The 26,557-nt window shown below is 38.1% G+C and overlaps 2 protein-coding genes and 1 long non-coding RNA gene across 3 annotated transcripts in view; all 3 read right to left on the reverse strand.

Moving 5' to 3' along the window:
• LOC130420649 (extracellular matrix protein 2) overlaps window positions 1-26,557 on the reverse strand; it is a 71,930-nt gene that overhangs the window by 25,008 nt on the left and 20,365 nt on the right. The window lies entirely within an intron of this gene.
• LOC130420653 (uncharacterized) lies at window positions 1,244-9,917 on the reverse strand. The gene is made up of 2 exons (XR_008906680.1): window positions 2,456-9,917; window positions 1,244-2,372 (listed from the first exon to the last, which is right to left on the reverse strand). It is a non-coding gene; the product is annotated as an uncharacterized LOC130420653 (long non-coding RNA).
• btg1 (B-cell translocation gene 1, anti-proliferative) lies at window positions 11,825-18,608 on the reverse strand. The gene is made up of 2 exons (XM_056748111.1): window positions 18,196-18,608; window positions 11,825-15,422 (listed from the first exon to the last, which is right to left on the reverse strand). The coding sequence occupies exons 1-2, from the start codon at window positions 18,338-18,340 to the stop codon at window positions 15,022-15,024; spliced, it is 546 nt and encodes a 181-aa protein (XP_056604089.1). The 5' UTR covers window positions 18,341-18,608; the 3' UTR covers window positions 11,825-15,021.

The following is a 26,557-nucleotide window of genomic DNA, read 5'->3' on the forward strand; positions in this document are numbered from 1 at the left end:
GCTTGTTTGGGCTGAAGCATTGTAATCTACCCCAATAAAATCGAAAATACTTAAACACCCCGTGCCAACATCTTTACTAGAATGCAGATCAATAGGTTGTGATATATGCATTTGCAAACAGGTATACACCCAAACACAGTTATGTGCCGATATAATACTTCATTAACAGGGTTCTCTGTGAATAATATTAGCGAAGCAATAGCTCACCTATTAACTGAAGTAGGTTAATACTGCCAGTTAGGATCAATAAATGACAATTATTTTATACTTTAATTGATGATATTTAACTTAACCATATGTCATTATTAAACACAGCTCACACCCTGAACATGCAAGGTGTGAACATGCATGATGACAGTGAGGCCTTTCTATTGACATCACACACAGTGACTGAAGTCTCAGTCATTTCATAAATGCTGAGATAAATTGTGTCTATAAGATTGAAGGTCTTTACACACATATACACCTTTATTCCATTTGTGAATAAACATTGAAACATGCCTTTCGATTTATGTTTGTGACGCACTTTCACACAGTTGATAAACGGGCTGTTTGTTCTTTGTGGTTAACTTCAATGAGTCAAAGGTTAATCCGCAAAATAAATTGCTGACTATCCAGAAGGGGATGTTTTATAGACTTTTATTGTTTAATTTAAAGTTAGCAGGGCTTTCACAATGTCAGATTTTCACTACATAGTTAGTATGGACAGAATAATTCACGGCAATGATAGTATCACAACATATTTTGAATTTTTTTCTTAAAAAGAAATAAGTAATGGTAAAAGTGGATTTCAGATTCAAATTTTGTAAATATTGTGTGTTTGGCCAATGAACAACAAATCACCCAAAATATGAGTGTTGGGTTGATGCAAGAAAGTTTATAACCATTGTCGCTCTTATAGAAAAAACTTTCAACAGAAGTTTAACAGTTTCCGAATTAAAACAATATTGATAATAATGGTTTTCTATTGTGGTTATAAGGGATGCATTCACCAAAAGAAATGTATCTCATGTAACTGATAGAACTGACAGAAATTTGCCTTGACAGTGTTTATTTTTTCATAATGTTTTTAAGGTGGAGTTGTTTGTAATTATGAAGCTATTCTGTTTTTATTAGTCTCACTGTTTCGTGAAAAGGTACAAGAATAGGTATCAGTGAGAACCAAAATAATACCCATACTCAGTCTTTAAAAAATGGTATCAGTGCATCCCTAGTTGTTATTTTCAATAAAGGTGACACCCTCTAAAAGGAAATTATAAACATTTATTACAAAATATTTTTTTAACGTTTAAAAGACAAAACAAGACACATTTTCTATCATTATCTTTTGAATCAATAACAAACCTAAATTCTCCAAATAGGAGAACATTTAGTTCATGTTTGGATACAATTTGGCCTCCAAACAATAGATGACATTAGATGACGTAAACAACCCTGTTTCATCTGTGGTCCAGAAAAACTTCCTGTTTCAGTTCTTTAATGCGATTTAAAAAATAATAACAAATAAAACCAAAACGGAAGTGCTTCTGGACCAGAGTTCTTGCTAAGTAATTTAAACAACAAATTGATAGACATAACTTTATAACAGCCATTGCTTGTTTGTACAAAGTGTGGGGTGTCCGGTTTCCATAGAAGTGCATTGAGATCAGTCAGAACAAAAGACAGAAGACAGGTAAGTACACAATAGCTGACAAACATTCACACATCAATACACCCAAACACACATTCGATCGTATACACAACCAGTAGAGCGGACCTCTAGCAAACACCCAGGTCAGGCATAATTCCAGCAGCCCTGAGGTCCTGCACACAGACACATTCCCTGGAAACAAGAGCCGTCTACACATAGAAACACACAAAGTGAGCGTCTGGTAAAAAGACAAGCCTGCCCACACAAAAGCACTTTGGAGGGCTTGAGGGGGAGGCGGTGGACAGCCTGCGCTTTGTTGCTGTCTGGCTGGGCAGAAAAGAGATGAGATTGATGCCAGAATTTGCCAGTGTGGGCAACGCTTCGAGGGTGGTCGTCACAGCAACAGGGCAAAGGGACTCTTTTGTCTTTAGGAGATTGTTGTTGTTTGCTGTTTGCCTGCTTTATTCCACAGGGTAGAGAAAATTTTCCATTAGCTCAGCGTGGACATATGTTAGCCTTTATATTCTCTCCCACTGGTACCCGTACACTTCGGCTCTCTGTCTATTGGCAGCGACGTGTGAATCATATTGGTGATGGATCCATATGGATTGTTTCCACAAATCAGTCCTTTCGTGTGGTTCATTTTGATGAACTTGAATCACAAATTTATATCGAAGTCCAGTTTGCGAATCATCATGAATGTGATAAGACACAAAGAGTGTCAGTTTTACAGTTTTAAGATCTGCCAATGACAACAAATGAAAGCTATAAGGCATTGTTTCCTGCTTATTCTTATGATATAATAAACTCTGTATGTACTCTGACCTTTGTGTGGGCGTTTTACACTTGGTTGCAAATCCACCCTTAAAAAACGTTAAACAGTAAAACCAACAAAACACATCAGACAGGAGTGACAGAGAAGACTCATTTCCCCAAGACCCGTTTGAAGAGCGAGTCACTTAATAATGTTTGACCAATGCTGGTTTCTCTCTTTCAACACACTATGTCATCAGATACTGGCGTGTGTGGGTATGTCACGTCAGGCTGTTCTAAATAAGGTCCTGTACGTGAGGAATCCAAGGACGTTTTGCTGGTAAACAGTGTGAGACGATGAGCCAATAAGAAACCTGGGAGGACTGAAAAATCCCCGTGCTTTACAAGTCCATCAAAGGGAAAGTAAATAAAAGTGACTGGCAGTCATTTTGGAGGGGATGTTTGAGTAGATGAAAGTGAAAGGAACGTTTTGGAAACGTTATACAGTCAGAGAATTTACGGTTTCATCCAGTTAAACAAAGTCACCACAAGTTTGTATCTAAAATCTAAAAAATTCTAGGGAAAAAAGTGCCTAAAACCGCATCAGAATGGGAAGGGAGATGGTAGATGTTTTCTGAGATTTTTTTTTTTAAGTTCTGGTAAATGTTTTTCCTCAAGCCTATTTTACAGAATGGACTCTATCATTATAAAAAAGAAACCGGGAACCACACCTCAACATATTCAGAGTGACAGAGTTTCCAGAGCCTTGAAATCCAGACACATTTCTTAAATCCACACATGCATACAGACTTTTACACAGCTGTGTTAGTGAGGACCTGAGATAAATTTCATACTAGGATAATAAAATCGACTATATTCTACCTCCACCACAAATCTAATCCTCAACCAAACCTGCTGACAGAGGCGGATTTACAACAAAACATCATTTTGACAACTCAAATGTCTGTTCAAGTCATTTCTATGTATTTGTGAAGACATTTTCAAACATTTAAACCTTAAAGGTAAAGCCAAGTGTATAAACATGACTTGCCTTCATCCCCTTTAAATGTTACACCACAAATCTTTACACCGGGTCACACTCATCATTCATTGCGCATTGAAGGCCGAGTTGGACTAGATGCTGTGCAAATGATGTGTGAAGGAAATGGAAACATTAAGTGGGAATAAACATTACAGGAAATCAGAGAGAGAGAGAGAGAGAGAGAGAGAGAGAGAGGGGGGGGGGTTTAAAAGGAGAAAAGTACAGATAGTAAAGATATGCACAAATTGGGGTTATTTGTTTACACCTTGCATCATCCAAAGCAAAGCCATTATATAAGACACACACAGACTTAGAAGAGTGGTCTCACACAAACAAAATCGTTCTGTCAGGACCTCAATCCCACATTTGCTCTGAGACATAGCATTCAGACTTCTTTAATATCCAATATGTCTCACACACCCACAGCACGTCTGTTTATGTATATCATAGTGGTAAACTTCCATTGGATGTTTTGTTCATACTGAGCTAACGGTATGTTCTGATGACGATCCTCACTTTGATCTTTGTGCATTAAAGGGACAGTGCACCCAAAAATAACAATTGTCATCATTTACTCACCCTCGAGTTGTATACATTTCTTTGTTCTGATGAACACAGAGAAAAATATTTAGAAGAAAACTTGTTACCCAACAGTACTTGGCCACCATTGAATACAATAGGAAAAACTTGGAAACTTTGGAACAATTCGATGCCGAGTAAATGATGACAGAATTTGTTTAGTTGGTTGAACTGTTCATGTTATTATAAGTTCATTTAAAACATATTTTTTTAAGTTGGGGGTGTTGGTGGTATGGGAGATCTAAAGGCAACACGCATCCGCATCATAAAAAGTTTCCTACCTTGTAAATTGACCGGAAATATCAGTAAGCGCTACGGCAACCACAACATGTGACTGATATCATGGGGGAACATTTTCATTGCACCTGAAAAATGATTATCAGATCATCACACACATATGCGAGGCTTTGGCCTGTTGCTATGGTAACAGACCTAAAACGGCATCAGTATCCAAGCATTTCTTGGCTAATTCCCTGCGCTCCCTCGGTTATGTCAGCGACTCTGTTTACGATATCTCATTCGTGGTGGCTTGGCTTAATATTTTCTTGCAAAGCCTGTTAAATAACACTTAATACCAGTTCAGCTGTTCCATGATTTACTGTGCTTTGTTGTCCTTTTCAGTAAATGTCTGAATCGCATCCAATATCATAAAGACAATCAAATGTTATGTGATTTTATTCCTAGAAGAGCTTTAGCTATTACACTACTCACCCCTTTCAGTCTACACATAACAGTATACTTACGACAATAAAAATATTAAGTCATCTACGCTTTCTGCATTTGTCTAGTTTATAGTGGTATATCAAACAAAAGCTCTCTAGATCAGTACTATTGACTGCCTCTCTCTGATCTGTATTTTTCCCACTATAAGAAACCATCCAGACCACCTCTATTTAAGGACCCAGGGGGTGGTGGGGGATGTGTCAGAAGCTCAACAAAGCTTTGAACTGATGAAAGATTCAATCGGTCGGTTGTCTATCAATGATGAGTCGGAAAAACAGTTGAAAGGACAGGCTGAAAATAGGCCCAAAGAAGTTTTATTGATTGAATGTTACATCGAATGCTAACCTAAGCTCCAATCTTGTCTGCCTTCCTTTCTTTGTCCAATTTCTAAGGACTAGGTCACACAATTTATACACCATCTGGCTTTTTTATGTATCATCTGTAAGAAATCTCATTCATTCAAAGCCTTCCACAATCCTCTCTCTCTTCCTGGAAAGCTACCAAAGCATCTCTTCAAGATGAACCCTTAACACACACATTTTCGCATACCGCTTAACGTGTAATAATATAATGTAACACACACTTCCTGAAGATCTCACGCTTGCAGGGTGAAATAACCAACACCCCAAAAGCAAAATCATACAAACAAATAGCTCTCTCCACCCATCCACTGTGGTCTATAAACATGACCAAACAATAGCTTTTCAAAACCGCAATAACAGAACACATCCTTTATTTCCTCATAACACTGAAGTGAAATTTACAACTCGTCTGAAGGACTCGTGCAGGGAATTTTAACCCAAGTTTATGGTACCAACACTATTCAGCTTAATTTCCTAATTTGTGACTCATTAGAAGATCTCGCAGCCGTGGCAACACCATGGCAACAGTAGCCCCCAAACGTGACTCACGCTGAGATTGTTGGACCAATGTCACAATGGCTCTTGCTCAACCTCAAAGGCCGAAAGAGCACGTTCCTCCTTTCTGCATGAAAAACACGTACACGCGCGTGCACAATGGCTCTGGGACAAACTTTCTGTTGCCATAGCAGCACCGCAGCACGTCGAGCCCGAAATAAACCAAACCAAAAAACAACTCTTGACACTTGAGAAGCAAGCAGCCGAAATTCATATAAGAATTATATCACGGATGTACTGATAATAAATAGGAGCGTGAATAAAATGAACATTGAGAGATACAATGAAATATCATCACGATTGATTTATCACTTTTTATAAAGGGAGTCAAATTTTATTACTTAACTTGATCTAGTTCATCTCTTTTCATCAAATCTTTCAATGGTAATATTCATGTTTTCTCATACTGCATGTTTTTCACACCAAAAGAGGACTTTAGTAGATTTATTGCAGCCTGCGAGACATAAACAAAAAGGTTAAATTACAAATACTGCACATTTGCGTATGCATTTTGCAGCTTCAGGTCTAAGATTACTTTGTCTCACATAGAGGAATACTGTAACTAGGACATTCTCACACAACCTGTGAAGATCTGACTTACACTTAAGAGTCAGCCTTACGGGCAACTATTAAACGCTTTCACACCGTCCTGACATGCAGATCAATACACGCACACCAAGCCGAGATGCACGAAAGGTCTTCTCAAAATCCGGAATGGAAACTCTATACATAAGGGAGGACACTGAATAAAGGCATAAAAATAGCAGGTTGTGTGTTAGTGAGAAGAACAGAAATACAACGGTTCTGTCATGGAGGAGTAGGAATATTTTTGAGTTTGCGAGACGAAAGATTTACAGGGGTTCTGTCAGCAGCAGCAGGGATTTTATTCTGGTCTGGCAGGCAAAAGTAGGCCAGTGAGATTCAGACAGTACAAAAGCCCTGGGAGATGGATGGGTGTGTATATTGGTATATTTACATATGATTATAAGAAATAAAGGAAGCCTAACTGAAAGCACATTCAGGGCGTATCACACACCAGTGTGAGTGAGGCACATTCGTCACCATTTGGATGACAATATGCTGCCATGTGATCTCATGAGAATTCGTATGTATTTGGCATAAAATGTGGTTCTATAAAACGTTTATTTACTTACATTTGCACAAACACTAAAACGCAAAATACTGACGTGTTTACAACACCTTAACGTCTTCACTAATTACAAACTTCACAAACTTACAAGTGAATCCTTGTGAATATCATAATGGCTGCACTAATATTTATTTTATTTTATTGTATTTATTTGTCATATCAATGGCATTATGTTTTCAATTGCATTTATTAAAGTTTACTCATTTACTTATAATGAAAAGATTTCGGTGCTGTGTGATAAATTATTGTGATTGCACTCATCTGTCCGTCGTGTTTTGCTTTATACTGTACACTACATATTATTGAGAAATGTATGGTTAACTTTAGAGGTAGCAGTTTGATTTGAGACTATAAAATATCTTTTATTGCAATATTGTTACTAAAATAGTAATTTTCCTGCATATTTCGGTCTATTACATTTCATTTATTTTTTTAACTTCAATATAAAATGGGTAGGTTTTGGGGTAGCCTAAATTCCCGGGAACAGGAAGTTACAATCGTTTTTAAATGAGACATTTCCGAGTGAAAACGAATTCGAAAGGAGCAAATTAGCGGCCATGGCTTGCGTTTTTCACTGCGAATTGATTAGATGTGTAAAAACAGCTTGACGGTTGAAGGGGAGGAGTTAAAGGATGCTCTGCCCAAGCCGTCTAATTCATTTGAAATGGATAGTCATTTCAGTGAATGCGGAATGAAATGAAGTACATGAATTTTAAAAAGACAATGACCCACATAGATAAGCTATTTTCTTTAAATGCTGCAATATTTCACAAAAAAAATAAGAGTTGTCATTTTTTATTTCACTGGGACTTTAAGGGGTCTAAAAAATAGCTTATCAATACAATTATTGAAACCCATTGGTACAAGTATATTAATGAGATAAAAACGTTGTAAATATTTTACGTTTTTTTGCAAAAAATAAGTAGCCATTTTTACATTTTATACGTTGTAATACGTCCAATTCAATGTTTCAGGATTATTTAAAATGTACAAAAATGTACGTTTTGTACTTGTAAACTTTACGTGAGGTCCAAAATCTGACATCTGAGATGCTGCTACAAGTAATGATAGCCGTCTGCATTGGCTCAAATTAGTTTGGCTTTTTATTTTTCATTAAAAGCTTTGCTCTTTTGCTACGGTGTCAAACGTTGTTTACAGAATCTGCATTAAGCTTGCAGGGTGAATGAATTAAACCATCCGAGTTAATAAGTTACTAATCTGTCTCAGCGGCAATAATAAAAACGTGGAGAAGCGTATCTGGGTCAAGACTGAGCTGCTCAGAGAACAAAACCACTCTGGATCTGAAAGTTGACATTTAGGGGAACCAAATGAAGTGCGAACTTGCACAACAGCACTACTGTTGCTTGATATATAAACCACAAAGAAAGTACGTCTCGCATTTTGTGATCAAAGAAACATTGCTGTCGTACGAAAGAAAAATGAGTTCTTGTGTTTCGATAACCAATGACTTTATAAAATTTCCTACTCAATAAACCAAGTATGCATCACGGAAATATGTTGATGCAGATCTGTTGCATTCTGCTACACCACGGATAGATGGTTTTACACAACGCTGCAGTCTTGCAGCACTAAACAAATCTTGAAATGCGCTGATCACACCGGCACAACAATCTCTCCCTTGCTCTTCTTCTGCCTTTCTCGGTTGACAGCAGGTTTGTGGTGTTCGCTTCAACAGTAAACAGGAAACAGCTGAAGAGCGTTCGACAAGTTCTCAGAAACGCTAACACGTGCAGTTGTTTTCGTGTTCAACCCCAGGGCTTTAAATTTACCACGTGCTAAAAGCTCACATCATCTCAAATGTCGTAACACTAATCAAACTTATAAAGTTTTCTGATATGGTTCCAGAGCATGAGAGAAGCCGCTTGAGGAATATGTTTGTGGTTAAAAAACATGCCTTGCTACCTAGCAATCAGCAATAAAGCAATAAATGGAGTTAACCAATGGTTAGGCCTTCCAAAACTCCCTGTTCCATCCAAGGTCAAAGTACACAATTATTTTTAGAAATATTGCGCCTATTTAACACATTGGAAATAAAATATATTTTCCTTAGAATAGCAAACAAGAACACATCCCATACAATAATAAGAAACATCTAATGCCAAAGATAAAACCAAGTTATGATACTTGTATTCATACTAGTAGGTATGTGCTGCCTTTTATACAGATTAAATATTCTTTTATGATTCACTGTTAAAGCTGTTTAAATTACTTTGTGCACAATTTAAATGAAAGACTTACAAGAACGAAGAATACATTCAAATTTTGTGGTGTAATTTGGTATTCTTTTCACGATTCACCCATATATGGGAAGTAAAAGTTTTCGTATATGTCTTGTGTTGCTACGTTTTTTAACAGCTGGTTATCTTTCACCCTTCCTGAGTCAGCAGTTAACCCGAAATATCAGAGGCCAGTGACCTTGTCGGTGACAGAAACAGACAGAGAAAAAGAGGGAGAGAGACCTTGTAAAAAGTACCCAGCAATGCTTGCCATTTAACCGTATTGTAAAAGCAGTAATATACAATCCATACTAAACAAGGCTAAGGGAAAGTTTGAACAACACATCTGGGAATTCCCTAAAAGACAAACATTAAAAAAGAAATATGTGCTGCAGCCATTTTTTGGGGAGATAGTTGGTTTGTTATTGGTTGCTTTTAAGACAAAAATATGTATATAAATATCCTAAAGTATGTGTATCCTCTCTAAAGAATCATTTCACATAAAAATAATAATAATAATATCGTAGGTTTCCACACTCCCGTGTTGTTTCCAACTAATGACTTTCTTCTGTGGTACTCAAAAATAGCCAAAATTCGCTAGTTACCTTTCATTTCTATATAATGAAACTAAAAGTAATTTTGAAGCTCCTACTTATAATTCATACAACCACAAGCTCATGAAAAAAATCACTCATGATCAAACTGGTAGTTTGATGCACTTTTAACTTCTCTTCTGACTTTTAATATAAGCTCCACGCTGTTTTTCAGCAAACATCTTCACCAACAGTAACTTCAAAATCTAATGATAAGCTGTGTGGAAAACCAACAGATAACAACCAATTTCTTGACCTCTGGATCTGAACTATTGCACACACACATGCAGACATATGTTAGCAGTAGCAAAATAAATTACATGCAGGCCTTTATGGATTTTATATAAATATGTAATTTATTTCAATGTAATGAATAAAAAACAGAGGGAAGGTTATCTTTGCGATAAAAGGTTTGTTCTGTGGGTTCTAAGCAGGTCAAACCTGGAAGAAGTTGAAAGGCTACGAGAGAGTGAGCGAGCGAGTGAGCGAGAGAGAGAGAGAGCGAGCGAGAGAGAGAGAGAGGGAGAGAGGGAGAGAGAGGCAGTAGTTTCAACCAGGTGAAACTCTCCCACATTGAAACTAGTTTCCGCCCAGCTGCTTTCACTCTGGTCCTCTTTTGTTGTGGTCCCGAGCAGCAAATGCAGAACCAGTGGGTGGTTCAGCGTCAAACAGCAGATGTGAGAAGAATAAGGAGCAAACTGTGCCCACACATTTTGCAGAAACACGTTTACACCAAATCCACACACTCACATCAAACTTCGAACCACAACTGTGCTTTCAAAGGCTTTTCCTTAATGCTCCCGGTCAAAATGGATGTAGCCATTGTTCCATGCAAATTACAGAACAAGCGAAACGTCTTTTAACTGGCCTGACCTTCATCTAAATACACACTTTGGACTGTTCTGTGCTTATATTGTTATACACAACCCATTTTAAGTCACGAGCAAGGCACACCCATGGAATTTATGTCCTGCTTTTTCACAAGTATACAAGTGTTTGGACAGGCTAACACAAATGCTTCGCCATCCAGGTTGTTTCAGTTGTCCTTTTGTCATGCTCTTCTCAACCGCCTCTCTTTTCTATCGATGTCCAGTGAATAGAAATGCCTTCTTATTCAGAGAGCTTCTAAGCAACCTACAAAACAGAAGCACGAGGCCGTGCCAATTCAATCCACCCACTTCAATTTTTTAACTCGAGTCAGCGCTTTGCAGTGCTCTGTGTGTTAGATCCATTTCCCGATACCCTCGATGCCTTGTGTCGACCTTGCCACAAGTAGTGTGATTTAGTTTAATACATTTATTCTATTCTGAAGCTTAATTCTATTTATTACACGTCTTTTATCGTCTTATAGCATGTTGTTAAGCACAATGGTCAACTTCGGTTGTTTTTAGACCGTGCTATAGAAAAAAAGGTTTGCATTGTATTAACCAAAAGCGAAAATTATTGGCATGAACAGCTAGCTCAGATGGAATGAAAGTGTGCTTGAGCAACGTTTAAACTATATATTTTTTGTAAGGATAACTATCCATACATGCACGTTGATCCCCCACACAATGTAAAAAAACTATATTTGCATGTCGGTTCTGCATCCAGGCTTTTTATAGCAAAGCTCTGCACCGCAGCAGACATGTGACCAGAAACTCTCAGGCCACAGGACATTATGTCACGAGCGTACTGGTTGACTGACGGCAACATATGAACAAGCTTAACACCTAACCATCCCAAATTCATTAAAAAAAATACTTGGGGAAAAAAAACATTTTGTTTCAAGAGAAATATGCTACTAAGAAGTTATTGTTGCTCAATGTACTAACCGTGGCTAAATTATACAGATGAGCTCTTGAGCAAGGTTTACATGGTTTTATGCACACACTTAAGATTTACAGATGAATAACTTTATGCATTTATAATTAACAAAGCAATTTAACGTTGATCGAGTCAAGAGGGCAGTTTGAGCCAGACTTTCTTCTGAAATCCGTACAGACTTCCTTTCTTTGTCTAACAGAGGAAAACATCTAAATCCAGTCATGTTAAATTCCTTTCAGGGGTCTTGCCATGTATGAAAAGTTTGTCTAACAGGCAATAACATAAGGCCAATTCCTCACTAGAATGCTACTACGCACTTCTTAGTGTATCAAATATATTACGAACAGAAGGAATGCAAGTAATTGAATAAAGAATAAGACCAGGTCCACGGGGAAACATTGCCAAGATAGGAAATCTTTTATTACAGAGAAAAAAACTTTTCTTCCAAAATATAGAAATCTGTACAACTTCCGCACAATCAATTTACATGAACTGTACAAATTTACAGCAGTTCATCACAACATACCCAAGAAAGAGAAGACAGAACACAAGAGATGTACAGACAGGAAAATAAAATCACAAGATACAGGCGGCATTATCTTGGGTTGCTCAGATTTTCTTATTTCTTGTTTTAATTAAAAAAAGAAAAGAAAACAAAAAACAAGGAAAGTCTATCAGTACAGAGCATGGAAACGGATATATATATACAGTATATATTTTACCAAAACAACTTTGGTCCTCTCCAACACTCCTAACACGAATGGCTTCACTTATGAAAAGAGGAATTCATGATCAAATATGAAATACAAAAAGGAACACGTCTACACACAGCAAAATATCATATATTGGCACTTCCCATATGTATGGTCATGTACTTAGTCTACCATATGTCGTACACTAACGATACATTCTACAAATGTGGAACCACTTCCAACGCGAAAGTGGCGGTAAGTCTAATAACTTCTGAAATGACAGACAAAGATCTGAACCCAATTTTAATTCCCTTCTATATTTCACATCTAAACCAGCACATCCATAAGGGTCTAATTATGAATGTCTGTGGCCTGAGCTTGGCAATACATTCCAATAGAGACTCAAAAGTCACGTAACTTCAATGATAACCTATTAGTGCATTTCGTGTGCTCTTACCTCAAAGTACATTTTAATTGAAACTCGACGATACTTAAACGCGTGTGCAAACGCTTACTGAACAAACACGAGGAGTGAGTGAACTCGTCATTTCGGTGGAGGTGGGTCGAGGGTCAAGTCGATTCTTAAAAATTGTAGATCTAAAAGCACTCCAATTGTCTGTTCGAATTTGGTTAAGATCACCAGATCGTAGTTAACAAGCTTTAATGTTAAACAATTGAAAGCGGGGATACCTGTCGGGGATAAAGAAAGCATTCAGAGGAGTTGGACATCTGGGTTTTATCAAACGGCTGTTTGAAATAACATCGACCCATGATTAAAATGTGAATTTGGATTTAGGAAGTGTGTGCGCTGTGGTTTCAGTTTGTTAGATGAGCTCTCAAGTCTCAAATAGCTTATGGGAAAAACAAGGAACGGCAGTGCATCGTCAACCTGGCTATGTTACCCATGATCCTCTGGGGTGAAATGTATTAGCACACATACAGGACTAATCATCAGCACCCTATCCCAAAGAGTAAGGCAAAAGCAGTCCCCTACACATACACACACAAAGCCTTTGCTTTGGCCCACTCATCTCGGCCCTTTCACGCCAACGCTCATTTCAGCGAATGTAAACAGATTCAAGCACAAATCCGCTAGCATTTCCCGAAACCAAATGCCATTTGCTCCTGAACAAAACCAGGAACACCGGCACTATCTTGCCTTGTTTTGCTTATTTGTGTCTCTTCCTGTTTGTCCCTGCCCTGCCTGTAAGGCTCAGTGGGTTTGGAGTGCGCTCGGTACGTGTGCTGGCTAGACTCTCCTCCGGACTGTGAGGGGGGACCGGAGAGGATTGTAGCTGCCCTGTTTTGAGGGTCCAGCCCCCTCCTACGTCCAGCCTACGGAGGGAGTTGATATGTTTGACCGCGCACTCCAACTTAAGAAAATCACACCGGTGACCCTTGGCTAGTTAGTCGGGCTGAAAAGTGCATGCCGTTAGTTTTACCGAGTGAGGTGTTCACGTCTGCCAAGCCGACTTCGTTTAGAGGTTTTGAAAACAATGCAATGGGAAACACCAGTCCCGTAAACCAGGTTTCTGGATTAGGTTTTTATTCTGATGGAGAGACATCTTGACCAGCTTTCCCATTGCATAAACGGCTCTACATTAACCATGATGAGCCCCATTGATAAAAAACTGCATGAACTGGTCTAAACTGGTTTGAAGGTCTCGCGGTCTGGTCTGTTGGATGGAGGTATTGGCCCATTTTGTACATCTTTTAAAAAACTAATGATGAATAATTGAATACCATCATCCTAAGACCATCAAACCGTCTTAGAATAGTTTACACAGTCTTTTTCTGCAGGTTACTGGCCTTATAAACGTGACATTCGAGTCCAAAAAACTAAAACCACATCTCACATTCTGAATTGAGTGAATAATATTTGAAAGGATAAAACGGCACAGCAGACTAGAGAACCTGGTTTGAAAAGTTTCTTGTCCTCTCGCTTCCTTACTCTTGCAACCACATTGCAAGAACATTAGTGATAAAAGAGCATGAAACTAAAAAAGATAATAGAAAGCGATGGAATGCAGCTAGGTCGAACCTCAACATCATCCAACACAGTCTAAACGTCAAAGTGCATTCAATGTCTTTCCAACCAGGCAGAAAATAAAGAAAAACCAAATCTGCTCTAGGTAATAAAAAAAAACTTTGCTACATCTTCAATTTGGTATATGACAAAAGGGGCCTAAATGAATTGTAGTTAGATTTTCTTTGTTTTCATATTTTTTATAAATTACATTCATCCAGGAGGGAGGGATGTGTCGCACCCTCAGAAAAAGCTACAAGCATGAAAACCCTTGCACCACAGTGCCATCGATGGCTTGTGTGGGTAACAGTACGACACAGGTATTCCACCGCGACTGAAACGGTTCTCGTTGACCTGAAGCCCAGCCAGCACACCAGACATAGAAATTGAGAGAAAAGTGTGGTCCAAAAAAAGTGAGGTTTTTCAGAAAGAGGCGAACGGCGTAGTCTGGTCTGGATAAACTGACGTCAGGGCTTCAGCTCAACGGGGAACAGAAAGAGGTGATTGAACGGGATTCTGGGTGTATCTCCTTGACATTTTAAAGGGAGTTTGTGTGTATGTGGTAACATAAGCAATGAAAGCGAAAGTGCAATGTCAACATCGGACGATGATGGTGAAACCCCTCGCCCACGAAGACCGCCGTGGGGTCAGGAAAGTCTCTGCGAGGGGAGGCGATGTCTCAGGTCTTCATAGCTGCCCCAGGGTCAAGCCTCTGGTAGATCCAACACAAAAATAGAACAGACAACCAAACTAGTGAAAATTAAACCTACGAGGTTTCCATCACCTGGACGATAGGACTCATCCTGTTTTTTTTCTTCTTCAGCTTTTTCTTTTTTATTTCAAATTATCTTAAAAATGACTGCCGTGGCCTGCTTAGCTGGACACAGTCATCATGTAGGGTTTAGCGGGACTGGCTCGACCCATCAGAAGTTCCTCCTTGCAGCTGATGTGACTGTCCACCATTGGGGATACCTGGGTGACGGAGGAGGTCAGGTTGCTGTTTCCAGTGGTGACAATGCCGTTTCCATTGACGATGGGATTGGACTCGTAGAGCACACAGATGGATCCGTCCTCTCCGATGCGGTAGGACACCTCAAAGGGGTCAACCCACAATGTGAGCTCGCTGGGAAGCAGCAGGTAGAGTTGCTGGATGGTCAGACCAATGCGCTGACCGGCCTTCCCAACCAGAGGGTCCATCTTGTGGTTGATACGTATGCACCGGTAACCAGAACCCTTGTTGGGACGGTCTGGGAACCAGTGGTGATGGTATTGCTCTAAAGGAGAGAGTAAGAAAGAGATTGAGGATATTTTTTCCAATCATTCCGTATTTAGCATATCAAAAACAAATTAAATGTGCAAACAATGCTATATTAAATTAAAACATTAAACCTTGATTAAACAGCTTGCTAATGTGAATAGGTGGTGTGGGGGGGGGTACAAAACAATATCCATTGTACAAATGAACCAAATTACTAAATTAATCATTTATTCTTAAATTGAAATATTTTGGGGCTCAATTTGTTTTGCAGAACTGGGTAGTAAATAGTGTTTAACGGACATATTTTACATTGGCATCATTTAACGTTTATAAGCAACACCACACAATTAACCCTCACTTTATTTTATTTTCATATAGATTATTTAAACCTTATAAAATTATTAATAAAAATATAATAAAATAAATGTTTATGATAAGGGATATGTTGATAAAATTACAGCTTTATAAACTCTGTTTGTATAAATAAATGCAACAATGTTCATGTTTTTCAGTATTTCCGTGAAAATTAATATTTAGAAAATGTAACCCCAGCTAGACATATTAGATATAGAAAACCATTTTAATAATAATAAAAAACACAAATTCTGCAATGTAATATAACCTGGCCTAACGTTAGACTAAAATGGGGGAAGATGACGGTTGGTAGATAAACAGCTAATAACCCTCGGTGCCCAAAGCCTGTGTGACAGAGTGCAAGAGAGACATGTAGAGAGAGAGTCTTTTTGATAGCACAATCCCCTTTTGGAGAGTCACAAAGTCTTCAAATGATGGCTCTAAACAACAAGAGCTAAGAGTCCTGACAAAGCAGCCGGAGATGGACTGACCCTCCTCTTAAAGCCACAGCGTTCTATTTACATAATCAGATTTATTTTGTATCTCATGATTCGAGAGCGGTTTATGGATCGGTTTTGTTTTTTCCTTGACATTCAATACGTTGTTTGTAAAGTATGTTTTCCATCCCCCGACCTAACTAATTTCAGTACATTACAAATAGTCTGTTCAATATATAAGAATTACAACCTACACAAAGGACTTTTTCTAACAAAAGATCTTGTGCAAATGACTTCTGGCTCAGTGTAGGGTGACAGGTGGAGAACAGGACATCGAAAGATGTTGTCTCAAGCCTCTTTAAACGGCTCTGAAATAGGCCAGGCCACCTGTAGACCTGGGTTAGATAATGCTGGCTGTGTTCACTCAGTGACGTTGTGTCCCATGAAAGCCTGATACAAAATGATCACTGCAAATAAACCCACTCGCAAGCCCAGACTGCAACAATGCTCGTACAATCAGATCATCAATATAGGCACTTTGTAAACATCCGAATAATGAAATAGATTTGTTATCAAAATGTATTTATTATTTGTTCAATTCTAGAAGGAAGGTTTGCTTTGTGTGGGAAATTAAAACAGTGCTACGATTAACTTTTGTTAGGAAGCTTTAGATTTTAAACAACACCTGCAGATTCAATCTAGTTATCCAGATCACCATTCTTAAAATTCTCTCCATCCTGCGTTAAGACCAAGTTTAAAAAAAAACCTTTTGGGATCGTTGGTTTCTTCCCATATTATGTAAATCGGGGAGAATACATGAACTGAAGTGTATGTGAACTGAAGGCCCCCTTCAATGGCAGCCATTTTGTCTGACTGAGGCCACAACTCCATTTGTTTACAAACAGCATTTTAGTGACTAAACGGCAGTGTCTGTTTATAACAAAATAAATGCAAACAACAAATAAATAACAATAGAATTAAATAAATTGTTATATAATATTTAATTATATAACGGCTTAATTCCGACATTAAGGTTTTCTTTTCTGCCTAAAAAGGAATGTGTATGTTTAGCCTACTTAAATATAAAATTATTTTATAACCATTACCTTGTCTTCATGTGGACATATGGACACACAAATGTATGATTATTCTTTTCAAAATTAAAAAATGTGTTTATACAGTTACGGTTAATCAAATAATTAATACAGCTTTCCTGTATCTCAGTGCATTGCGTTAACAACGCAAGGTCGTGGGTTCGATCCCAGGGGATTGCAAATACCTATGTAAAATGTATATGATAAAGCAATGTAAGTCGCTTTGGATAAAAGCGTCTGCCAAATGCCTAAATGTAAATGTAATGCATTTAATGTGCAACACATTTCTTAAGTAAAACACTATCTATCAAATAAGAATAAATATTATAATATTTATGTTAATTCTTTATTTGGTTATAACGTATAACTGCCATAACTACAAAGACCTACAATATGTCAATTATTTTCGATCTTTGAATTTTAACTTAACTGTGTGTTGTTAAAGTGTATTTACGTGTTATTGACAATAAAGCTCAGGCGCGTTATGCATTATACACTCTAACGTTATATTAAGCGCGCAAACAAACAACCAGCATTTGAGCGCTCTTGTCCTTGCTGTGCATTACGTAATTTACAGCCTTCATCTTGTCTAAAGGCTATTTGGGTCTTTCTGTACAATCCATCATTTACAAACAATTCAACTGTCTGTTTTTACTATTAAACCATTAATATAGTCCGTTCTTTCTTTTTTCCTTTGGCTTTCACACGATCGACTGTTTTGCCTTCGCCTTTATTTTTGTGCGCAACGCGCCCGTGCGCTTCCGCCTATGTGGCCAAGCACATACATCAAAGACAAAAACAAATGGATAAATGTTTTTCCACATCTTTTCAAAACAACATGTATAAAGAAATCCGATACAATTGAATCAATATGCATGTGTTAAACGTTGAGAATGTCCTTTACCTGTCAGGATATCCTGTAGGGTTGCGCTGAACGACTGGAGCTGTCGGTCGTTTACATGTCCTTTAATCCGCAGAAATCGCGACAGAAATCCGACGGCGGCGTTTATCTCTGGTTTCATCGTTGCTCGAGCACAGAGGGTATGCATTGATATCGATGCTGGTTGGCCAATGCGCTTTTGTTTCCGTTAGCAAAACGGTCCTTGTCTTTCGCGTGTTTTGTTTTTCGGATGCCTATGCTCAGCATTTATTTGTCGAGCCGGGGAAAATTCACAGAATACTTCGTGTTCCGGGAAGGTACGGGGCTGTTGGTTGTTTTTTTCCCTTAAAAAATACAATTGGGCTGCAGCACCGGTGTGACCACCCAGCTCCGTCACGTTCCTCCAGCAGAGTAGACCGTAATGAAAGCAAACGGGGCTTATGTAATGCCCCCTTCGCCATAAGTAAGCAACAGCAACAAAAAACAGCCAATGGCCAATCGAAGACTGGGTGACGCGAATAAGGGGGCGTGGCCTCACTGCGTCACAACTCTAGAAATAAACAGAGCATGTGAAAAAAGGGCTGGATGAAGTCGTTTAACCCTTTCCTCTGAATTACTCCAAAGCAAAATTACAGCTCAGAGTTTTAGCCACAAAATTACTAGTAAGAGACGGTTTGCTGTATTTAAACAGGCATGCTTGTGTACTTCTGCATTTTTGTACCTTCTGGTGATGTTGGGAAATACCCATTCACTTCAAGGGGAAGACCCAGTCTTTGCAGTGTGTTGTTAAATATAATTTAAAAGTAAGAATTCTGCATCCTACACATGCGCAAGTTTTCAAAGGCGAACAGAGGGTGTTGTTTACGGTCTGTCTGTGTGGGATCCTTAAACTTTAGCCTTAATCTCTATGTAATCAGGCAGATGTCTGCAACATACAGAATTTTGCCAAACTAATCCGTCAAAGCAAAAAACATTTACAACTAAAAGTATTTTAAAATTGACACAATGACAGAAAACACCTGATACAACTTCGAAAAGAAAAATGGTCTGGGGGAAATGAATAAGACAACTTTCCCCTGTAGAATTTTTTAAAGGGCTAGTTCACTCAAAAATGTATTACCCCCCTTGGGTTGTTTTAAACCATAATAAATGTCTTTGTTCTGTTAGACACAAATAAAGGTATTTTAAGAATGTTAACCATTATCAGTTTTGTGACATCATATTAGGAAAATAAATATATCTTTTTTGTTTATGTTGAACACAAAGTGAGATATTTCGAAGCATTTAGAAAAACAGGTCTCACATTTGTCTACCATTTAATTTAACCTACTTTGGCACTCAAAGATTTCACAGAATTGAAAATTGCTTACATTCTTCCAAATATCTTTTATACAGTATGAAATGACATGAGGCTGAGTAAATGATGACAGAATTTTCACTTTTGGGTGAACGATCACTTTAACTTTCTCCAGACCGTCTGACTTCTGATAACAGCTGATTTTTACTTCATATTCATTGTGTACAACGATTGTACTTTTCTGAGCTCTTAGAAATCTTGGCATCTTAAGGGACAGTCGGTTGGTGTCTGTATGTGGCAATGCATTCACCAACCCAAGAGATAAACCTCAGGAAGGTTTCCAAAGGCCCCTATTAGTACAGGGAACATTCTGACCTAATTCTGCTCCTTTTTCTATGTTGTGGCCAAGGCCAATTACCTATGAACTGCTGAATGATGACTCAAGGTTTAGGATGACCTGCCTGGTTATCTGGGATGGACCGACACCAGCTATAATGTCAGTATTTAGCAAATTACCACACTCTAAGAGTTTCTCAAACTCAAATTGACGTCAAAGAGCAAATCTCTTTGACGTCAATGTTACAATAAGTTTGATAAAAATTCACCATTTAGGCAACATCAAAGTATGGTACAAAATGGTATATGATATCAACTTTTTCTACAACTTTTTCAGTAAATTAGATTTCATTCTGCTGTGTATATAGCACATACCTTGTACATACAATAGTCTATTCTTATTTTTTATTTGTACATATTTACATACACGCGTAGCTCAACTCTCTCTCTAACTTTTACATATTGTATTTCTTATCCCCATAGGCCCTTATATAAACCATCTGTGTACTGTATTCTATTGTGTTATGGTCTCTGTGTACTGTTGTTGCCGTTTCTGTGTACTGGATGTTCCTGTCACCAAAACAAATTCCTTGTATGTGCAAACATACTTTGCAATAAAGCTCTTTCTGAAAATGGTACGGTTAACTTATAACAGTAAAAAGGTGGTCAACATTTGTGGAGCCACTGTGTAATGGGCAAATCGGCGGTAGCTTGGCCCACATTGCATTCACGCCACAAAAATTTCAGCGTGACTAAAAATTAAGATTTTAGAAGTGGCGACTGTATTCCCCATGAATCAGAACATTACTATGTCTTGTCCACTCTCTACCCACAAGCATGTGGGACGCGAATTCATGCCAATTACCCCTCTTTTATTGGGAGACTCTAGATTTGGGGGTCCTGATTCTGGACCATCTGAAAATGACCATTTTGAAAAAAGCACAGTGCTATACTTAATCTTCCACAGCCCGCAATATATCAACGGATATTAAACAACCCCAATTACTGACCATTACCGGAATCCAGATCCCACCCAGCCAGGAATAATGACCTCAACGTTTATGCGATCGGCAGACACTTTTATCCAAAGTGATTTACAATGCATTCGAGGTCCTATACATTTAATCAGAAAGTGCGCCTCCCTGAAAATCGAACCCATGACCTATCGCCATGCTGCAGGAACATTGAGATTAGGAAAAGAAGAAATTTCAAGAAAGAAAGGGAAAATAAAGAAAACTAGAGATGGGCTTTATTGGATCCCATCTCGCTTTTCTCCATGAAAGCGAATAAGAGATTGCAAGACTGTGTAATATAACACCAATAAAAAGACACTTCACGTGTACTCGAAGTTTCATTACCCTATTATTTCTCTCTGCCTCTTATGACCTCCCTTGGGAGAATACAGGCTTCATCCATCGGTCCTCCTGACGCAATCTTTTCCTTTGACGCGGCTGACGGAGCTAGAAAACACGAGAGGGGTAAGGGCGTGCTTACGAAGACTGACAGAGCGAAGGGTCTTGAATCCACATGTTTTTTGGGTGTGGTGATGGATGACTGAATGAAACTTTGCTTTGTTGTAACTGTATGATAAAAATGAGCGGAAATATCGAGTCAGGTTTCCTTTATGGTAATGAACATCATGCAGTCATCAGACGCATTATATACATTATATGATTTGAAAAGAGGGTTTGTTGTGTTGTGCATTTGAGGCCTTGTTTAGTAAATCCAGCGTCTCGCACATCTTTGTAAATACCATTAAGATGAGTTGTGAACTTCGTTGCGAGTCTCTGAGGTAATAAAAAGTCTTTTAAAACGTTAAACGTAAATGTAATATAAGAAAAGTTTCACTGCCACTTTGCTGTTAAATCATAAAGGGGAAAATCAGTACGGCTTCAAGGTCTTCAATGTACTCGTATTGAATTTGGATTAGACAAACCACCGTTAAAAAAGGGAAACTGTTCTACAGATATCTGTAACTACTGGTCCAAATGAAACCATAAAAAAATCCTCTGTGACTCATTCTTCTCTTCCTGATCCAGTAAGCATGGGAGTGCAAACCCCCAACTGTGTGGTTTGGCTGTCGCTCAAACACACACACGCAGGACATTTTAATGTAAACTCAACCTTCTGTTCAGCTCAAAGTCCTTCACACACTTCCTATTAGTTTCAACACACCCTAAAAGATTCTGTATCTGTTTTTTAAAACCGATATCGCTCTTTCCAGTTGCTTTAATGTGTATTGTGTCTTGATAACCTTCATGGTGTTTGAGAGAATCTTAAAGGCCGCAGGACTATATATAGGGATGATAATCTGTAACTCCTGTTCTGCCTGTATCTGTCCATATCTCCCCCAGTCGCAAGGGTGGTACGACTTTATTTTTAGAGGTGAGAGAGAAGAGGAGCCCCGTCCAAAATACCCTCATCTGCCACAGGCACCAGCAGATATTCAGGGATAAATGTTGAGCAACTTTTCAATGAGGTCGAGGAGACCAGGATAACCCGACAGGGGCCAGACAACCTTTAACACGGCCGAGAGGCCGCATGGAGAGATAAAGACAGTGATGGAATTGTACCAGGGCTCCTCGGAGGTCTTCAATCATGGGCCCCTACCATATCCTGAAAACTAAAAAGGACATTGAGACACTTACTTTGTATATAAGAATAACATTTAAATTTACAGCCTTCTATCTCAGGTTAAAATCTCACTCTGGTGAACTTAATATTAAAAAAAATTTTGTAAAAAGGAAAATGCTCTAGAGCAAAAAAAAGGAAACCAAGAAAAACCATTTTTTATTATTATTATTATTGTCATTACATTTATTATTATTTATTAAAATCTATTTATTCTGATATATTACATTTATTATTATTTATTTATATGAAGCGGTTACATTATGTAAATGCTTAAAACTGTGCTTTTTTTAGTTATTTTAGGTTTATTGTAATTTTATTAATATATTATACATTTTGGTTTTCGTGTTCATTTGTAGCAATTTAATGTAATCATTTTATTATTTTTTAAAACATTGCTATCTAGGATTGATTTTTTTTGTTTTAGTTTTAGGTTGGTTTAGGTTTAGTTTTCGATTAAGGTTAGTTTATATTTCTTTCCAGTCAATCACTTTCAAAATAAATTTGCAATAGTTTAACATTTTTTCAAACAAGATTTATGCCCGTTTCAATTTCAAATAAGAAAACTGATTTTTTTTACCAAATATCCCTGTGGGAAGTACAGTAAGAGCACAGTTTTGAAATCAGTTTTTCTAGGTAATATGGACAGAAACACAGCAACGGGGCAGTAGAAGGAAACATGAGAAACATGAAATGCATAAACTGAGCTGTATTTAAGTGGTTTTCCTTTAAATGAGCCCGTAACAAAGTAGGTCTGACCCAGATCTTTGAGGTAATGGAACATAGACTGGTGCTCAGCTGTGGGTGGAATGTTTACAGGGTTTATAGACCCACATCAGCTGTTTCATAAATATGCTATGGATGTTATTTCAATCATGTAATCGTGAAACGCATGACCCATCCTGACCTCATATCAGAACAGATAAAACCTTGTTTGGCCTGCCCGTGTGTCCGTGTCCTTGTGATTTTGCCAAGGACCATGTGTTTCTTTGCACGCAGCCGTGTATGTGTGCAGGCACGTTCAAGAGCTCATATGGACGTCTTCCAAATTTTCCTCTTAGCTGTGGCACGCGTTCCCCACCCTGTATTTGAGTCACATCCGGAGGCTAGTCTGTGGGTTTGTATGCGTTTTTAACATGCGCTGGAAGACACCAAAAACTCAATATCTTTCTATCATTAATTGTATGAAGAAATATGTGAGTTTTTCTATTCTCACAACATGTACATTCAATTCAAAGATTCAATAATGGGGTTACATATAAGAGCTTCTTAACATCTCTTAATTGTTTCTCATTGTCCAAAAGACACTTACTAAAAAAAGAAGTCACATTTGATTCACATCAGATATATTTCCAGTAATCGCACACATAGTTCTAAGCGATCTTAAAAACGTAATAAAGTGGAAAAAGTTTGCCACAGCAAACAGAGCATTTCTAGAAAAGCATCTACAATCAGCTCGAGGTGATCTCAGGCATGTCTCATGCAATAAGAGGCAATGAGATGACACGGCTTGTGAGGACTTAAAAGGGTGTGGGTAAGAGTGTGTAAGAAAGAGATGACAGACAGCCAACAGTGACTCATTCTATAACCAGCTCAGCAGCTGTTACCTTATCAGATAAAGCAGAAACCTGTCACACACACTCTACACATATACACAGTACACAATACACCCATCCACTCAAAAAAATACCTGTTTAACAACTTGATATTAATTCTCTTCCTCGTAAAAACACAAGACCTAAAGAGCTTGTTGAGAATTTCCTTACGGCTATACACACCTCGGCATACTTCACCTCACTTTGTAAACAAAGTAGAAGGTAAGGAAGCAGAGAGTGAAGAATATCCTCATTCGATTTTGTAGAAGCGCCACATTATGGCAAAATCTGCTTCAAAAATCTCTTCCAACTTGTGTCAGGTGCTGCCAAGGGAGATGTTAAATATAATGACACTGCTGTCAGCGAATGCAAACATGCTATGAAATCATAGACAATACATACTTTATATATAAAGATAAAGTGGGTTCAAAGCTGAAGGGCGTAACATGTCATTGGCGCTTAAACAAACAGATCACTGTCGCACCACGATTTCGGAGGAAGCGGTGAATATTCGATGTGACCTCCTTCTCAGCATATTAAACTGGGCAAAGAAAAAAATACTTGAACATGAAAAAATATGAATATTTTAAGAATTATTAAGAAATAATCCATTATTAAAGTAAAAGTAGGCCAACGCTCCCCCTCCCAAATATTGACTCTTTGGTTGAGGTTGTGCTGTGGTTGCAGGATTATAGATAAGGCCGCTGATCTGTTTGCTGTAAACGGGAGCTGCTTTCACACAAGCAGAGGCAACAAAAACTTTCCCACTTCCAATGGGGGATGTTTTTGTGTTGCCTCTGGCAACCCTTCTCAAACTATTTAAAGAGCCATCTTAGGAGAGCCTTCCTGCCCGTGTGCATGTAAGGTTTCAAGTTGCAAAGGGTGTTGGTGTCAAATCAATGATTACAAAGCAGAACCTTTTTGCTTGTGGGTAATATATTGTAGAAACAACGTAAAAGGGTGCATCATCGCCAAACAGGAATCCGACTTAACCTACAAATTTTCAAGACGTGTCATTAGATTACAACCATTAATCATCACAATTGACTGTTAAGTTTTATTAAGTATCACTCAGAATTGAGGTGTTTGCTGAAACATGTACCTATGGGCCATAAAACAGGACAAGAGGGTCAGTGGGTGTAGGATGGGTGCTGAATCAATGACAACTAAAGACTAACAGACAAAACTGAAAACAAAATGGCTGCTGCATCACGCTGCCAACGGTTTACTGGTTTTAACCAAACCTTTACTGCTCTGATTCAAGAGACGCCCCAGATCTTTCTTGGGAAACACTGTCTACTATACGAGAATGCTGCTTTTTACATGCATCCTTTAGAAACGAAAGAAGGAAAACAAAATCCCTGAGTGTGGAGAATGGAGTACTCTTCATTTAAGCCATTACAGTATGAATAAGTTGTGGAACATCAACAAAAAAAGTTGCCTTAAACCATTAAACCTCACTCATTGATAAGCTCATTACAGTCTTCATATGGAGCAAAGTATAAAAACAAAAAACAGAAAGTGTCATTTTATTTTCTAGGTCTTCGGAACACATTCTGTTTATGTTTAAAGGAATAGTTATGTGACGATTCACATCCCCTGGTTACAAAAACAGTATTTTTTTTGCCATGGCATTGTCATTTGTTGCTGAACTTCTCATTTTGCATTACACAGAAAAAGAAAAAGAATCATTGGGGTTTGGAGCTACATGAAGGTGAATAAACAATGACAGTGATTTCGTTTTTTGAAAACATATCCCTGACCCCAGAAATGAATATGATACGGTACGTGCCGTAAAAATGTAACAGGAAAAATAGTTTTTGCAGAAGAACAAAAATAAAATCTCAAAGCTAGGATAGGGTTCTTGCTTGAGAGATGCTACAGAGTTTGAAAACATTGAAACCCAGGGGAGTTTTATTTTCTGCGATGTTGTTTAAAAAAAACACAGCTTTGATTACTATTCCTTACTTTATTTCTCTCTGTGGGGTGGGTTGGGAGGGTGGAGAGAACATTAAGTATTGGAGTACTGCTGACTAATTCAGCCCCAGTCGGCTGTGATGACACATCCAGCAAACATGCACCCACAGAAAAAGACAGGTGAGCTCAGCAAAGCCACAAAATACGTTTTAACGCGTTTAGAAAGACCAGCTGGCGGGTCGTCTCACTCTGAAACTCTGACATCATTTCCTGTAGACTTGTCTGTTGCACAATAAAGTACACGCAAAAAGCAGAAGCAGAAGTGATTCTAGGATTTCAAAACCTAAGCTAATGTGATGGAATATTGATATTAAAAATGTCTAACTAGCTATTTTTTATAAATAGATAATCCAGCATCAGTTTGATCAGTAACAGTGGTTGGATTTTATTGTAGGATTTACTTGTAATCTTATGACCACGACATTTTCCCCCATTTAAGTAAAAAAAACATGCTTTGAATGCCAAACTAGAAAATGTATTTACAAACACAAGCAAGACAAAAGGGCTGTTGTAAGTTTCTAGACAACACCTACATTTAACAACCTATTTA

The sequence above is a fragment of the Triplophysa dalaica genome, chromosome 5 (genome assembly GCF_015846415.1).
Source record: "Triplophysa dalaica isolate WHDGS20190420 chromosome 5, ASM1584641v1, whole genome shotgun sequence".
Classification (NCBI taxonomy): Eukaryota; Metazoa; Chordata; class Actinopteri; order Cypriniformes; family Nemacheilidae; genus Triplophysa; species Triplophysa dalaica.